This window comes from Centruroides vittatus, unplaced genomic scaffold (genome assembly GCF_030686945.1).
Source record: "Centruroides vittatus isolate TY-2023 unplaced genomic scaffold, ASM3068694v2 contig_926, whole genome shotgun sequence".
NCBI lineage: Eukaryota > Metazoa > Arthropoda > Arachnida > Scorpiones > Buthidae > Centruroides > Centruroides vittatus.
In genome coordinates this window covers 1,315,243-1,334,228 of record NW_027122612.1, presented here as the reverse complement: position 1 = coordinate 1,334,228, position 18,986 = coordinate 1,315,243, and the positions used below count along the sequence as shown (strand labels likewise).

Sequence of the window (18,986 nt, the reverse complement as noted above, 5' to 3'; positions counted from 1 at the left end):
ACTAAAAGCAATTACAATAATAATTGTTTATAACAGTACATTATTTCAAAATCAGACTATACCTTATCCTTAAATATAAAGTTAAAAAAAAAGATAAGTTACATTAATGTGCCTTGAAAGTATGTACTGTAGAATCTCATTTTAATGCATCATGGAAGAACAGATTTCTCAGAATAATGGATTTTTTCAGGTCCTTCCAATCAATGTAATTTTACCTTCTTTTAACAGATTTGTAACTTGGAATAATGGATTTTTTTCTAGACCAATCTGTTGTAAACGTTGTGTTTTTTCAATGTTTAGTTAATATTTTGGTGTTCGATGATGCACTTGTTACATATGTACAATTGAAGAATTGTACAGTCAGCAAGCTGATATGATTGAAGAAGAGCCACCTAGTGAACGTTCTGATGTTGGTCCAAGTGTAGTGCCAAAATTTAGTGAGGCCATCAAGTCTTTCCAAGTTATGAAGACCTTCCTGACGAGTTTTAACATAAACAAACAAGCTGTACATGATCAAGTGGTTATATTCAACACACAGAAAAGCAGCATCAAAACAAATTGTGAAGTGCTAATGAGCCTCTTTTTGTGTTTACAGTATATACAGTTTGTCAGCTTTTGTACACATATGTGGCATAATATATGATCTTGTAACATGTATGTTTCTATAGAAAAAAGAATAGAGATCTCAAGAGACTGAATAATTTCAAATAGGTTCATTGGTATTTCTTATATGTAAGAGTTTAAAAAACTGATATGTTTTTGGGTGTGTGGGAAATCCGTTGTTTGCAATATAACGGATTCTCAGAACAATGGATGATTTTCAGTGTCCTGAGAAATCTGTTAAAACAAGATTCTACTTAATATTTACAGATGATATTTACATACTAAAGTTAAAGATTTTTTTTTAAAGTTTTCCTCTCATCTTTCTTTGTCATTGTTTGTTTATTAAAATTTCTTAATAGTTCAATAAAGAGGAAAAACCTCCTTTATTCTATAATATTTTTCCCAGCTAAAAATTTCCAGTTTTTTAAGTCTACCAGTAATATATAAATATTTTTGCAAGTGGGACAATTTAACTAATGTTTTACCAAGTTTGTAATTGTTTCATAATATTGTGTAATAAGAGAGATTTAAATGATGATGATGATAAAACTTTAATAAATTTCTAATAAAAATGTTTTTAATTTTTCACAAATTTATATTCTAATTTTTCTGCAGAACAGCATATCTTTTATTCTTGGACTAATCATTGACTATATTTAGTTTAGAAAGCATTGATCTATAGAGAAAACAAACAAAAAAAAACAAGTGGCCGTAATTTCTTTTGAGAGTTTTCAATTCACTTAGATGTATTTTAATTTAAATATGAAAATAATAGTATTTCTGTATATGACCTTTTTTCCTACATTTTGCTTACTTAATTTAATTTTTTTCACATACTTAAAGTGTAAAATAATTACTTATTTTAATTTCTTGATTGATTTTATAATTAAACAAAATGGTTAAAAGTTTTATATTAAAATTATTTTATCAATAAAATTTTATATTATGGATTATATATATATATATATATATATAATTTTTTTTATAGGTAAATGGATATGATTTTACAATGGTTACACATAAGAAGGCAGTAGAATACATCAAAAAGCATTCTGTTTTAAGTATGCTAGTGGCAAGGAAGGGGGTAACTCATTCCTGAATTTAATAATGAAATTTTCTATAAAATTGCCACTAGCTGGCTAGTGACATTTTTCTGTTCTATTTGTAAATTTTGATTTCTTGTATTTGTGAAATGCTGGCACAATCTCATATTTCATTCCAATCATATTGCAATCAAAAACTCTACTAATAATTAATAAAAATTTTAATTATTGGGACCATCACTTTCTATTGAACAATTTCTGCACTTTAAAATCCCAATTTATATATAGAAAGTACAAAGAAATCAAAGCAACTTTGTCTTGTGTTTTATTATCGCGATTGATTTATATAAAATAATTTATACAATTAAGGCAATACTTAAAATGCGATGTTATCTTGTCAAACTATATTTATCTTGTGAATATTTATACTATATATACATTGAACTTATCCATTGCACAGATTATAAGTTTTGGAGTTAAATTTTTTTTATTTTATAAAAACAATGTGAAAATTTACAAATTTTAATGAGTGCCAAGTAAATAGTAAAGATTGATTTTTATTTAGAAGGAAGTGTGTTTATACATCAGAAGCAAATCCTACCTATTTTATTCTTCTGGTGGGTAACTAGTCCTATGTTGGTGATTGTTAATGTTGTTGTTATATAAATCATATTTCATTTTAAGTATAAATGTATCATCAATTTGAATTTGTGGTTTTGCAGAAATTTCATAAGATTATTCTTTTGGATATAAATAAATAAATATTGGTAATAATATAACTGGTGTTATAAATTAAATTAGAAATGCATTTATATCTGGTGTTAACTTTGCTTTAATGTCAATAAATTTACAGTATTAATTAATGTTTGTTTGTATTGAATGAATTTTAATGTACTGTGTATTAAACTTGTCCAGTTTGGAACCATAATAAAATTGTTTTGAAATTTAAATTTTAACCATAAAATGCAATCTTTAATGTATGATTTATATTAAAAAATGAGAAAAATGCCTTATTCAACTATATATAAAAAATTGACTTGAATTGAAAGATTTTTATTTTCTAAAGGCGATTTGATTACCTATGCATATTTTAGATTACAATACATATCTGAGCAAATTAAGATTAATATTCATGCATTCAAAAATTGATCATTGATACAACTATTAAATAGAATATCATAAAAAGTATATTTATACAGTTGTAGGTGTGACTGTGTGCAGCATTCTGGGAGGGAGAAGTTACACACTGAGACATGCGGGGGAAGCAATCAAGTTAGCAGGGAGGGGAATGTAAGTGGGAAGACGTAGTGCGGAAGGTGCCGGACAGATGCTCACCAGATGCAACACATGTATATTACGTAACAGACTGAAGAGGGGCGAAAGCCCGAAACGTGTCCCTGTAAAGATTATGGATTAAATAGATGAATTTGCCAAGTATCTATAAATTCACCAAGTCGTGACACCAAACAAAACAAAAATCTTCATATTAGTTTCAATTTGTTTTTTTTTTTTTTTTCATTTTATACAAATTTTTCTTATAACCCTTGATATTTTTTTCTACTCAAAGAATAAGAATATAATAATTGTAAAATATACCTCAATTTGAAAGTTGTGAGCATGCCTCCATGAAGTGTATTTTGTTTCAAAAAATTTTCACATGTACTGAAAAATAAATCTAAATGTTATAACTTCAAATGACAAAAAACATCTACTATAATATTACTTTTAATATTTTTGTTGGAACATATATTTTATACTGTTATTTCAGAATTTCTTTCATAATTAGATGAAAAAATTTTGAAATGTACTATATATTAATATAATAAAATTAACTAAACCTCTCATATCTCATATATAATTTTTTTCAACTATATTTGAATCATAATTGAATACATTGAAAGTTATTATTTAAATTTTATATTTGTGTAACTTAAAATAAGGTAAAATCTTGATCATAAGTTGAAACCTGTACTTGGTATTTTCATTTTTAACAAGTTGTCGCTGAATATTTGAATATCAAATGGCAAGTTAGAACTTTTGTTGGCATTATTCCCTGCAAAATCAGCAAAAAGCTTATTGCCCTAAATTATCAAGTTTAACTTGTATGAAGATTAGTAAATGTTTAGTATCTTATTATAGTTTTTAAAATGAGTATTTACTGAGACTGGGTTTCTTAAATAAATTAAAAACTAGAGATAGTTGGATGGTCATCTTGATGTTTGCACTTCAGGTTACTAATGTCAAATTATGAATGACATTGTTTTTGGTAGTTTTGCTGTTCTATGGAATTGTTTTCCACAGAACAGCAAAACTACATGATGATTATGACGAAATTATTATATTCTCTGTTATCTAAATATAAATTCTGAATCTAATTTGCAATTTTTATTAAATCCGATAATTTACTTTTTGGTGCATAAATATTAAGCTTTTATATCAGTTTAATGACCATATCAATATGAATATTTTATTCCTATAGTTGCATAACTCTATTGACACTTAAAAATTTGGAAAAGAAGGTAAGCTCAAATTTTTACGTTTTTACTTTTGATCCATTGAATAGTAGTATTATTGATACAGTTTAACACCTAAACAGTAGAGAAAGCAAAGAAAGAGTTGAAATTCTGTTGATTCCATGACTAGACAAGGATTATGGATGGTAATTGAGAATGATGCAGTTAAGCACGAGAGCAATGAATTCAATAGGAATAAAGGAACAGAAAATATCTAGAAATTAGTGTTACTGCTATTCTTCATAGAGAGAAAATGATCTGATAATTCGAATGAGTCAGCTATTAAAGCCAATAGGAACTTTAGGCCAACGTTACTGTACTTCTATAAGTTTAGATATCTATAGTATCCAAACAATTTATTATACAATTTTTACGAGGATTGACGCTTAATCATTGTTCTGACAATTTTTTTTTCTGGAATTTGTAGGAGTATTAGTAAAAAATCTGGTTATTAGAATTTTTCTCTTTAATATTCGGAGCATATAGTGAAGATCCTTGTTTTGGATAAAACAATAATCTGGATATTTTTTAAATGCATCTTTTGACTATGGGCACAAATAGGGTATTTTTAACATTTTTATCAAAGAATTTCACACGAATTCAAATTCGGGCTCTTTAGGGTGAAGGATCTTTGCTGTCTGGGCCTAAGGCTGGGATTTTAACTAGATGTCCATTAAATTTCATCAATAATGGTGCGTCAAAATCTCTGGCATTATATTAATATAATTTAGATATATAATTCGCGAATTATACAATATAATACATCATATTATTTATTACGTATCCATTGATGTAGCATTGGAAATGTAGAAAATCTTGGGAGAACGGCCAGCGTCATTCTAGTTCTGAAGGGTGATATTTATACTTTCTGTTGAGAAATGTCTGTTTGTAAAATAGCAAGGTGTGTTGCTTAACAGAGCCGTCGAGTGGAAAGAGGAGCTAGAACTTTATTTCTTCAAAAAATAGCAAAAGGTGCCTGCTCTACCCCGGGCTCCATACAAGCCCTTGATGATGATGAATAATAAATGTTAATTTAAAAAACTTCAGTTTAATAAAGTAACAACAGATCATTCTTGGAAGCTCTTTAATAGAACCAGTAGTTTGTTATATTCGTAGTGCTAGGAATGAAATTCATTTAATTATCTAATATTATACAGAAAGTATTTTATATCGTAAATATGAATCTTAATTAAGCTGATAGCAAAATTATCATATTTTATTTTTAAGATTTAGCCGAACGAATTTAAAACTTCATAAAATAAATATTTATTGTATCGGAAATAGAAAATTTAGTTAATTGTTTGGATTCAAATTTAAAATCATCTATAAATAATACTACAATATCATTAAGCTTTCAAAAAACTCGATTTTTCTCATAAAATACTGAGTTTAGATTCTTTTAATTATTATAATATAACACTTTCAGAAACTAGTGAAGAAAATGTGCAATTTTCACTGAAACTTATCTCTTTCAAATCAAAGTTTACTTTAATACAACTTTCGAAAAATGTTTCTTCCATTAATACATTTTACATGGTTCATTGAAAAAACTATTCACTCGTAATATACGTGATTTTTTTTTTTTTTTTTTTTTTTCATTATAACACGCATTTGACTTCATATGAAAGATGCTCTTCATAATGAAAAATCAGTGGAGAAATTAAAATCATAACATTTTTATAATATATACTTTATTCCACAATAGTATATATAGCGAACTCTGTACTATATATATAATTATAACTTCCAGGAGATTTCTCATCCTTGGCAAAATACAGGAAATGGAATAAAAGCGTGTGAAAACAACACTTTCTTAAAATATCAAGAAATAAGGAAGTTTTAAAATACTATTATATACCGTGTAGAATATTTAATAGTTTGATCAAAACTTTCTGAAAAAAAAGTAAAAAGGAAGCGCCTATTTTTTAATATCTTTATGAAAAAATATTTTACAATATATTTTGGAAAATTAGATTATCAAAGAAATCTGACTATATATTTGTTTTCATTTAATTCTTAAAATATAACTTGAAACAACGTATAAAATTTTACAAATTTAATATCCTTTAAAACACTGTTAACCTCTAAACAACGGCCATTTTTGTTTTAAAAAAGTTCCCGAAAATATGGCCGCTGTTTAGAAGTGACCATCATTGGTGGTTCGACTGTACTTATATTTTTATGAAGATGAATTTCTTTTATTAAGTTATAATAAATTGTTAATAATAATAAAATTATGAAACAATAATAATTAATGAATTTACCTGAGAAGCGGATGAGTTACTATGGAGTCGTTCGGGGATCGATGGAGAAATTTACTTTTACTACATTTAAATATATAACAATATAATAATAGGATACATATATCCATTTTTATTATACGTATAAATTTAATTTTAATATATAAAATTTAAATGTTAATAAAGTAAATAAAAAGAAAAAGAAACTCGGACACTGGTAAAATTACACGCAGTACTCAGCTTATTGAATCATAATTAGCATAAAACAAAGCTAATATCTTGATTTTTATACAGTTGGATAGAATTTTTATTGGTAATGATTTTTTTCTGTTGGGTTTGTTTCGCTTTGATCCGCACAAGTCAATATATGTGAATTGAATGTTGATTACCTCTAAATTGGACGCAGAAAAGTTAATCAGAAACTTTGCTTTTTAAACAAACAAACCTTTAATTAATAATAAGGATACATTCTGATATTTTGTTGGACCTTGCTGAGCCTCTATCACAGCACTTGGCATCGATAGTACCAACTTTCTAGTTGTATTTTCTGAGGTTGTTCCGGCCTCCAGTAACGTCTCTCTATATCTTGCATATTTTGTTCCCTGCTGCTTGTCCAAATAGTCCATAAATGATAAATGGGATTCAAGTTAGGACTCTGGGAAGGTCATTCCAGAATGTTTACTTGATTTTTAACAAAAACAAAATCCTTCTCAATGCGAGAAGAATGCTTGGGGTTATCTTACTGAAAGATGAAGTCATCTCCCAATCCTACTTTTTACAGAAACGAAGATACATTTGTTAAGGATTTGACAATACACTCGTAGTATTCATAATGCTGTTGATAAATTCAAGTTTCCCAATACCCTTGTCACCATTAACACTATTTGACGGTACCACCCATGTATGCCGGCTGGAACTCTTTCCTTCTTTCCTCCAAACTTTTTATGGGCCACTTGAGCAAAGATTCAATTTGGACTCGTCAGACCATAAAATTTTCTCCGAGAAAGCATTAGCATTGTTTAAATACTATTTTGTAAATGCCGATCGATTCGTCATGTGATGCTTCTCAAGAAAGGTTTCTTCCTTGCTATATGCCCACCAAATCCAGCTTCGTGAATAGGATTTTGAATTGTTTGACGAGTCACCTTGATGCCGAGCACCTCTTTCAGTTCCATCGCCAATTATGGGCAGGTAATTCTCGATTTTTTTTCTCACCCATACGATGACTCAATCATCGATGCTTAGTAGTCTTCAGTTTTCGGTCGCGCCCAGGCAAATTGATGACTGAACTAGTCATTTTATGTTTTTTAACAACAGAGAAAATGAGTGAATGCGAAATTCTCGTTAATTTTTCGATATGACGGTAGGAATGACTGGTCGAATGAACATCTATGACTAAGTTTCGTTGATCGATGTTAACCTGTGATTTTTTTTGAATGGCATTCTGGAGCAGAAAGTAAATCTGGAAAATCATAAATTTTATATACAAAAAATATAATTAAATTCACTTACACGAATCTTACGGTTTTTTTTAATTGCCTGAATGGGAAGTGTTCAATTAATTCTTTTATTCTCAAATTTTACTATATAAACTTTCTAAAACCCTTAAAACTTATCTCAAACACTAATATAAAACAACAATAGGTGAAATTAACGAAAAGATGTAAAAATCATGAAAGCCTGTACGTAATCTTGTATGAATTTGAATAAATTTACATCAGACCGAGTAAACATGTGCAGTTTTACAAGTGTCTGGTTATTTTTTTGTTGTCTACTGTATATAAACAGTTGCTTAATATCTGCACGATAAATCATATACAGAGAACTAATTTTCATATAATAAAGCAAAATGTACAAAAAATATTTATTGATGTACTTTTGTTTTTGGAATGTCTTGGTATGAAGTTTTATTCGAAAGTTATGCCTATCTGGGTAATGTATTTTATTTATTTGTTTTAGTTATATTAAGGCCTATGATATTTATGAGGAAAGTGTTAATTTGATATTATATATTAATTATTTTTAACTTTCTGGACTGATTTTTCGAACTCTTGGTAGAACAGTAGACTTAGTTTTTTACTTATTAAAATAATAATAATAATAGTATTATTATTTGTAAAATAAGTTGGTACGTTCATATTATTAAAATTTAACTACTTGAAAGCAAATTTATTGTGTTATAATTATCGGAAGAGCATTAATTATCTATTTTAATAATTTACGACATGTATTTTTGTTACATTGTAAACTATTAAAGATCACGTTCCGTTAAACTGTTTTTACAACGTTAATTATTCCGAAATCAAAGTTTAATTTACATAATTTGCCACTCCCGGATAAATAATAGATGCTTAAATAAACTAAACAAAATTTATTTTAAATTTAATTATTATATTAACCGATTATAAATCAAATTTATGATTTGATTCTTATAATATAAAATTACACCTCCCTCCATTTTTCTCCTACTAAAGGCTAATGTTTTGTATAAATAAAACTGAACTAATTAAGCCAAATTAATTAGTTTTTGTATAAATAAAGTGGAAATTTAAAGGAAATTAAGTTTTTTTTTTAATATTTAAAGTATAATTTGATTATATTTTACGTATTGAAGATACACAAATAACTAACGAATTAAAGAAAGAATATTAAGCAACTGACGACTACAAAGAATAAATGGTGATCTGGAATTTTTTTTTGGCAGTACAAACGTTCAAATAACGTCGGGTAAACTTTCAATAAAATTTCAAAAGGTAGGGTGGATACCGAATAAAATTTCATTGTTATCAACACGCATGAACTGGTCTGCATAACGTACCAACGCTCATCTTTTAACCTGTCCTCCCCGTTAACGGTAATGAACTACTCGAAACTTCCGTTTTACCTGTCCATTGCATCTGGTGAATCATTTGTACTTGGGGATCAAACCTTATTTAGTGGATCCGCGTGTCCTTGCAGATCGCGTGTCCTTGTAAGGGAAGTACGCAACTGGATATGAACGGTAAAGCACTGGCATCGATCGGATAACGTGTAGGCAGGTAAGAACTTATACAATACAAAGTTTACAGAACTATTCGCGTCTTAATTTCGATGCATTAGAGAAGTTTTATATAGCATTTTTCGTTAATTTATATATCAAAGGCATTTTGGTAAATTATCCGTTTTAGTCATGCTTAATAAGGATCGAAGTACGATCGTTCGATCATTGTCGATCATCGTAATTATACTAAAGCTGTACTTTTTAATTTAATTAATTTAAAAGCTACTAAATTTTTATTATAATTAATACAAATTTACTTATTATCTAAAGGTAAAAACGTATTTAATAGTACATTAAATTCGACCGAATTTGCATTTTTGCACAGTAAAAAAGGAGTATAATTAAGCAAAATTTTGAATTGGGATAAAATAAAATTTGTGTTGGAATATTTTGCTTTTCGGTCTTTTAAAACGGATTTTTATGCAATGTACTGTACAGTACTTAAATAAATAATATAATTTTGCGCAAATCATAAATTTACGCAAAGTCATCTTTTTTTTTTTTTTTTAAATATGTTCCTCACTTTTCTGATATTTAAATAGTCTAGCCTTACGCACATCCGTCTTGTACATAGTGTACAGTGTGCATTCAGCAAACATTTCTCTAAGATAACAACACGCGATTTATCCATTTAGTTTCGTGTTGTGTATATCAAGGCATCTCGTTGTTTGGGCAAACTAATAAGCGGTTCGAAAGTTTAGCGTTGTGCGTGTTATGTCCCTCGTGCAATTTTAAAACAAAAATCTCGTGATTTAATCTCTGCAAGGAGGAATTCGGTACAATGAACTTGTATCTTCATAAACTGGTCTCTGATTAATTAATTACACCACAAAAAAAAGGTTTGATATTATTTTAATACGTACGAATTTACGCGGTGACACTTCCGTCATTTATAGAATATTATATATAATTTCTTTTTTATAATTACGGATATATCTAATATGTGCTCGTAATAAATACAGACACTGGCCTCGAGCAATGTTAACGATGACGTTAAATATTCTTCTGGAAGAGAATAATAAAAGGTTTTACTCGTGGATGAAAGAATAACGAAAATGAAAAAAAGATCGATTGTAATGTTGAGGAAGTGATTGACGCACGAATCTTTTAGTTTCGAGCATTGAAACGCATCTCTAACCATTTATGCATTCAGAATGATGCGCTGTTGCATTAATACCATAGACAATGTGAAAGTCACGACATCAACGCACTTTCTACGTCAACGAAAACGAAATACTTAAATGTAGAGAAATTAACAATATATATTTCTATCGTAATGTAATTCTAGAAAAATAAGAGTTTTTTTTAGAGAGTTCTATGAGATTTTTGTTAGGCTATTGTTTGCAAATTATCATCTTATAAATATGCATCAGAATTATTTAAATAAATACATTTTATTATTTTTAGTGACAATAAAATAGCTTCTGTAAAACTTGTATTTCTTCGCGTAGTCTAACACCCGAAATAAATTCATAGTTTTAATCTCCCGAATAAATTTAAATTCCGAAATATTAAAACGGATACTGCGAACTACATTTAACATTTTTTTTTAAAAAATATATCAAATACACGGGCTATTGCATAAAATTGAGGGACAGGCCACACATCCATTTGGAATTTGTGACCTTATAAGTATATTTTGATGTGTGAAAAAGAGCGTAAACTCGTTATTGTGGATATCGAATATTTTAAACGTGATCTCATTTTTTTTAATATTAATTCTTGAAAATAAATTTTGAAGTTTTTTACAAATTATTAGATTAAAAAATATCTGTGTTCTGTAAAATTTAAATTATCTCGAGATTTTATCCTATTTACAGCAGAACCACATCGAACAATAAAAATAAATTTTATCTGGAATTTTTGTAATATTTTCCTTTTATATTATTTCTTTACGAACAGCAATTTTATAAGATCGCTGTATATAAAAACTGTCGTAAAAATTTGTTTATGTTTCGCAACTGTACATAAACATTTAAGACTGTTATAAAATAGTCTTTATCCTCAGGCATTAATCTTCCACTAAATTATTTTTAACAGTTAAACCTGACCTTCATCTTGGAAACTATTACATATATATATATTAAATGTTTTTTTTCTGTTATAAAATATTATTACTTTATATTTATTCGAATTTAACTACCGAATCGAAATGCGAATAGGTTTTTTTTTTCTTTTTGAAAAAAATAAATATATATATATATACATAAGTTTGTGTAGTGCTATAATTTCAACGAGGTTATTGGCAATTCTTGACACGAAATGCGTGCATGCAAAGTGTGGAGCAACACCGGAAGTAAAAGGCCAGACTCGGATCACGCGTTTCGTGATCCTCCAGTGTCGTCATATGTCTCTTTCCGTGGGAAATATTTAACTTTCCGTTATGCTAAAGAATTAGAAATTCTCGCCGCATAATTAATTTTAGTCGAATGAAATACATTTTAAAAATTTTTATAATTTTAAAATATTTACTTCCTGCTCGACACGATATCGGACCTGAATAAAGACGAGTTTTTTTTTTCTCCGAGTCGGTGATTGGTCATCGTCACTCTCGGATCTCCATGTTGGAAAGTTTCTCGACGTAACGTTAATAAACACGTGCGGTCAAGCACGTGGAACTGATGGCCAAACAAATATGTTGTTTCGGCAGTGTTGGAGCTAGTTTCAAGGCAAACGTCTTTACAGTTCGACGAACGGGAAGAGTGACCTGAGGGTAGGTCAATGCGAGGTAAGGGAGGATCCGCTTAGTTTTTTTTTGTGTTTTACCTGTTTCCCAAGTCTTATTGGCTCGTTTCTTATTGTCTGTGACGATGGCGAATTGTCACGGATTGTTGTCATCCACGTCCTTTACAGGTCGGTAGTAGTTGGGTCTTGGTGTCACTCGGTTTTTATGATCTTAAAAGAGGGGATATGAGGTAAGAGCTGGCGGGTGTCAAGGATGCGAAATTTATTTTTAACGTAATCTGAATCGAGGAAATTAACTTTTGTATGATGATAAATCTTCAGCATCCGTTTTAATTCTAAACGATAAAAGTTTAAATGTATTAATTATCCTTCAGAAGACGATCCATCAAGTCATTCACTTTAACAATATAAATTAAAAGAAAAAAAACGAGGAAATCACCTTTGCATTTTGTTAATAAAAAATCGTAATTATTATATTAATAATTTAAATTTTTTAAGGTTGTACTTATGGAATTTTAGCTTTTTTCCTTTTCCCATTCTATATATTCGGTCAAGCGTTTTATATGTATTTAAAAAATTAATATAGATATTAGATAAAGTTTACGCTGGTCATTATTAATCATAATTGTCTGAATATCTAGAATATCAACATTGTCTCCATTTAGATTCGCAGATATTGCTATCACATTATGAATGATATCACGAAACCTTTCTACGAATCGTAAAATAACCGTTTCATTTTACTGTATTACATTATATTATTTTAAAAAAATAGTAATATCTGCAATTTAGATAAGCGCAAATCTATCAGTTTCTAATTGTAAACTAAGCTAATTGAAACAATATATATAACAAATAATTATTGCTGGAAAAAAGATGGCGTGTTTCTGAATGTCCTTTGCTAGTTTCATTTAGAAATATTAACAATATAATATTGTAACTGATTTCTTTGAAGAAAGTTATAGTATATTGTAGGACTACATATATTTATTTTCTATTCTTTATTCCCTGTATAGGAAGAACAGATAGTAAATAAATGTATTATTTATTTATTTAAGCTCTTTATTGTTTAAATATATTTTTGATTTATCGAGTTTCTTTTATTGAAGTACGGTATATTTTAAACAATAATTACTTAAAGGTAATGTGTTTGTTATTATCTGTTGTTTCTACACAGAGAATAAGTGTAATAAGGAAACGATTACAGAAAAACTATTAGGTTTATAATAATTTGTTCAGAGTCGAGTAGTTTAATCATTTCATTCTTTTTCTCAAGGAGTTTAAAATAGTCGATAGAAAACAATAAGCTCTTTGTTTATCATCGAAGTTTTCACAATAAGCAAAGCATGAAATGAAATATTAACCTTTAAGAAAATTAATATTTAAAATATAAAAAGAATGCTAACCATCGTATATACTATATAGGTTAACTGTAATAACACGTAAAAGTTTTTTTAAACGATGACAAAATCTAACGTAACATGCATTTCCTCCATAATCCTATTGTAATTTATATTATGGCTATGTTGGTATGCGAATATATAGTTATATTTTATTTTAACTTAGAATATATTTTCCTTCTCTTTCCTATTCATATTATCTTTACTTCCTGGAACCCTTCCCTGACCGGTGCTTAACGGCTTAACAATAATTGACCCCATTATGGACAATAGGACTGTACGCAGCCCTGAGGGGTAGAACCAAGACAAAGAGTCACTTTTGAGTCAGAGCTGAAGGAGGAAAGACGAGAACGAGAAAGCTCCCGAATACGTCTTCGAGACCACGTGGGTGAAGACAAAGAGAACTTTATGTGTAGTGAAAGTGTTGACTTTTTTTTTTTCTCGTGATTAAGAAGAGATTCGTCATCTACACCGTTATATGCACCGTTATGTGCACCTCATTGCATTAGCACCAAAATAGTTGGGTACCCATTCCTTTTTTTTTTCTTCTCCTATCAGTTATTTTATTGTCATAAATTCTTCTATCATTCTTCATTAGTTGTAATTAATTATAAGTTTAGAATTAAGGTCTATATACGTTTGTAATCGCCCTTTGTAAAATAATTATCTATGTATCGGAATAGTCGTCACGAGACCTGAGGCTTATATCATTATATTTTTGTCGGGTTCCGTACTAATACTACCTGTGTTGGAGATAGAGATATTATAGCTGGCATCCCACAACCCTTCCTGTATCTATATACGCGAATAAAAGATCCTGTTGTAAATATTTATACCAGTTTCTTTGTGTACCACATTCGCGATCTTCACAATGGCGTCCGCGACAGGATGCCAGTATTAATGGTCCAATTCGACTGTGAACTTATCTCTATCCTGACGGTGATTTATTCGGTCAGTAGCCCGATCTGTGACTTTGTATTATTTTTTGCTATTGTAAAAAGGTCTGTGGTATTATGGCGACCAACTGTCCTGTCGAGACAACTACATCAAACAATATGACCACATCCAATCCTCCTCTTGTGGTTACTGGGTTTCTGGGGATGATCCCCACGTTCTCGAACTCCCAGAATGACTCCGTTAACATCCAACAATTCTTTCAGACAGTGGAAAACATATCACGTCTGGCCGAGTGGAACGACGACGTTAAGATAGCTGTCCTCCAGGCAAAACTGAAAGGGGAACCCCTAAATACATTTTTTTGCCTCCTCGAACAATACCCAGGTTCATTTAACGATATTAAACGCGATCTTGTAAAATGTTTCGAAAGGAAGGCCCCTAAAGAAAGGAATGTAATCGATCAAATTATGAGCATTAGACAAGGTGTTAACGAGTCAGTTACGGACTATGTAATTCGCGTTAAAACGTTGTTCTCCAGGACAATTAAAGTAAATAACAATATGGCGACTTTGAGGGACAATGTTATCTTGGAAAGATTCGTGAAAGGACTGAGTAATCGAATCAAACCCAATGTTTTGAGGCGCAATCCTAAAACATTAGAGGAAGCGTTTGACTTCGCAGAAAACGAGGAGCAGATCGAGGCTGAGTGTAGTAATTCAGCTGACAAGAGGAACATCAACATCGCTTCCCAACATCCTCCTAACAATCAAGGTAGTGAAGAAGATATACCGGGAGAGGAAAAAGGGCACGAAATAGATCGTATAAGGAACCTGGAAGAGGAAGTTAAGTTGTTAGCTGATTCTGTAAACCGATTAATTCAAACGCAAAAAGGAAATACTAATCGTAGCGAGCGCCGTGCTTGCTTCATATGTGGTGAACATGACCATATCGCCCGGAATTGTCCTACCCGAAATAAGCGTAATTTATTTAAACTGAACAAGGAGTATGGTGAAGGTCAGGACCATACTCTCTATTCCGAAATTAATCTGACCCCTGATGTCATAATTTCCAAAAAGGGTTTACCCATAATTGAGGGCTCCAGTCTCGGAAGGAAGGTAAGGTTCTTAGTCGATACTGGTGCCGAAAATTCTTTATGTGATCTGACTATAGTTGAGGCCATTCCTAGAAGAATATTAGAGGGCCTGAGCATTGAGAGCGCTAATTTCGGGGTTAGGGGTATTAGCGGTGCGGTGAATAGTTGCGAATACCTCCTTCATACTAAAATAAAATTCTTGTGTATTACTTGCCCTATAGATATCGCTTATATAAGGTTTCCTGAGAACTTGGAGTATGAAGGCATATTGGGGGTTGACATTATATCTAAACTCCCTGAACTACTGGAAAGGGTTAACGATGCTTTTAGGAAGGAGTCCTCCCAACGATTAAACACCTCTAGTAACTCACTGAACTGTTCCAACTCTGTATCTGTTAAATTACCAAATTTAGAAGGGCTTACCGAAGATGTTAGAACCAAAATTATTGACATATTTAAGAAACATCCCCACTGCTTCGCTTCCGATATATCTGAGTTAAAAGGCACGAAAGATTTTGAACATCTACCCATTATCGAGACCCCAGTCCCCATAAACGTCCGTCAATATAGGATCCCAGAATGCTATTTAAAGGAGCTCAAAAGGTTAATATCCTCTTATGTCGAAGCAGGGATCATTGAGGAAAGCACTTCAGAATGGAACTCCCCAATCCATGTCGTGGAGAAAGATAACGGGGAATTGCGTATGACTCTAGATTTGAGACGTATCAATGAAGTAACTCGCCCCCAGGAATTTCCCCTGTCCAGAGTGGATGAAATTCTTAGCAAGCTTCATGGCAACCAATACTTCTCTGTCCTCGACCTAAAATCTGGTTACTTTCAGATCCCCCTTCACCCCTCTGCGAGGCCTATATTTGCTTTTTCCACTCCCTGGGGAAAGTATCAAATGTGCCGTTTACCCCAGGGAGCAAAAAACAGCGGCCGGTATTTTCAGTATGTTATGACTAAGCTCCTCGGCCAATTTATTGGAATAAATTGCTTCGTCTTTCAAGATGACGTCGTCCTTTTTTCAAAAACTATTGAAGAACACCTTACCCTTATTGATAAGATATTAAGCATCTTGGACTGCGCTAATTTGAAATTACACCCCAGTAAAAGCAAATTCATATTAGAAGAGGTCTCGTACTTAGGTCACATAATTAGACGTGACGGCATCCTCCCTGACAAAAAAAATGTAAGTGCCATTCTTAATGTCAACCCACCTGTAAATGTAAAGGGAGTTAGGAGTTTCCTGGGGATGGTTGGGTTTTTCCGCGCCTTCATTCCAAATTTCGCAGAGATCGCAACACCCCTTACCAATTTAACTAAGAAGGGTATAAAGTTCAAATGGGATGATCATTGTGACAATAGCTTTCAAAAATTCAAACTTTTATTAACTCAACCCCCTGTTCTTGTTCACCCTGATTTCTCTGAACCCTTCCATATATATACCGACGCCTCGGAGCTATGTGCTGGCGCTGTTCTGGGACAGATGAGAATAAAAAAATTTGCCCCGATCGGTTACTTCGGCAAAAAGTTTCATGGGGCAGAGCTCAGATATTCGACAATTGAAAAGGAGTGTCTGTCCATTATACTAGCCCTACGACATTTTAAACCAATCATCCTAGGCCATGAAGTAAATATTTATTCCGACCACAAGCCGTTAACTTATATCAAAACAATGCAAAATCACAACAAGAGATTGATGCGTTGGTCAATCGAATTATCTGATTATAGTTATAATATATGTCATATCAAGGGAAATTTAAACCCGGTTGCTGACTGGCTTTCGCGCCCTGAGATTCCCATTGGAGAGTTTGGATATACACAAGATTGTAATGTGAGCGCTAAGGATCGTAGTTTCTGGGAGAGGGTCGTCGAGTCTCAGGATCAGGATAAGTTTTTCTCTAAAATGAAGGAGAATCTAAAAAAAATTTGTACACTCGAACCCGTGGATTCTTTCGATGGCATCCAACCTGAATTTCAGTTAGAAGGCAACGTATTGGTTCACGTTAAGCCTGATCAATACAGGTTACGTCATTGGAGGCGACCTTGTGTCGGCCCTAATATGGTTAGCGAAGTTATTAAGGCCTTTCATAACTCGGATGTCGCAGGTCATTTTGGTGTAGAGCGAACTGCCAACCTAATTGATCGCCATTATTATATCCGTAATGTTCGCACTTTAGTCCGCCATTTTATTCAAGAGTGTATAACCTGTCAAAAATTTAATTTGCATCGGCATCGTGCCCCTTTTCAACAGACTGAAACGGCAGAGTTTCCCTTCCAAAAAGTAGCCATTGATATCGTTGGCCCCCTTCGTGTGACTCCACAGGGGAATAGGTACCTCTTCACTATCATCGACATATTTACTAGGTACGCAGAGGTGGTCCCTATAAAGGATCAATCAGCCCAATCTATTAGTGACGCTATATTCAATCACATTGTGTGCCGTTACGGTTGCCCAGAGGTCATCATATCCGATAGGGGCAGTAATTTCACTTCTAGGATTTTCCGTGAGACTTGTGAGCTTTTGCACACCAAGCATAACATGACGACTGCTTATCGTCCATGCTCAAATTCGGTGTGTGAGAGGTTCAACAAGTCCATTTGTAGCGTCATCTCCCGCATATCGGGCGGCAACAATAAGGATTGGGACTTATTCGTTAACCCTGCGACCTTTGCCTATAATAATACAACTCACGCTTCCACTAGAGAGGCTCCGTCCTTCCTCTTATATGGCTACGACCCCCGGTTACCTTGGACCTTCCCTAGTAATGATACTATGATCAATGGGGATGAAAACCAGAAAAACAAATGGATTGACCGTTTGAATATTATACGTGACAACGCTTTCGCGTATGGCAAGCAAAAGAATTCCCTTAATAGAGAACGCATAAATTATGGCCGTAGTTATAGCACCTGGGCAGCAGGACAGAGGGTATGGTTGTTGAGAAAAAGCACTACAAAGAAACATGGAAAGTTCTCTCCCAAATACTTGGGACCTTTTAGAATTTCTCGTATCTTAGGACCCGTCACAGTTGAACTAGAGGGTAACGCGCGCCGTGAAAAGTTTGCTGTCCATTCGGACAGGTTGAAACCATGTTTTTTTCCTGTAAAGTCACATAATTTGAAAAGAAATGACAAGACAACCCCTCTTGTTAGTGACGTAGAGAATAGTGAGACAGAGGACTACGATGTTCCTTTGGCCTACCTCCGGTATACTCCAACCGCTCCAGTTCAAGATCACCAGCAAGAAGAACAATCTGAAGATACAACTTTGGACGATTATCAACACCTTTGTAAGGGAGGTAGTGACAAGCCTGGCCCCACCCACAGTTACCATCTTCGTAACAAAAAAGTCGATTACCGGAGGTTACACTACGGTAACTGACTGTTTCGTGGGGGGCATATGTGGCTAAATGCCATTTGTATAATATATAGTTATATTTTATTTTAACTTAGAATATATTTTTCC

General features: G+C 31.9%; 2 protein-coding genes across 3 annotated transcripts in view; both read left to right on the top strand.

Moving 5' to 3' along the window:
- LOC136984714 (tax1-binding protein 3 homolog) overlaps positions 1–2,610 on the top strand; it is a 29,771-nt gene extending 27,161 nt beyond the window's left edge. The window contains exon 4 of the mRNA XM_067281812.1: positions 1,592–2,610. Within this exon, the coding sequence (XP_067137913.1) occupies positions 1,592–1,702 (111 nt within the window). The 3' untranslated portion in view covers positions 1,703–2,610. The remainder of the gene's footprint in view (positions 1–1,591) is intronic.
- Positions 2,611–9,164: 6,554 nt separating this feature from the next.
- Positions 9,165–18,986, top strand: part of LOC136984694 (uncharacterized) — a 29,320-nt gene continuing 19,498 nt past the window's right edge. Inside the window, exons 1-2 of one of the 2 annotated variants that reach the window (XR_010882225.1) lie at positions 9,165–9,437; positions 10,402–10,662. The gene's annotated coding sequence lies outside the window, so the exon portion shown is untranslated. Of the gene's footprint in view, positions 9,438–10,401; positions 10,663–18,986 lie in introns of those variants that run through there. The other variant, XM_067281773.1, reaches the window with a different exon arrangement.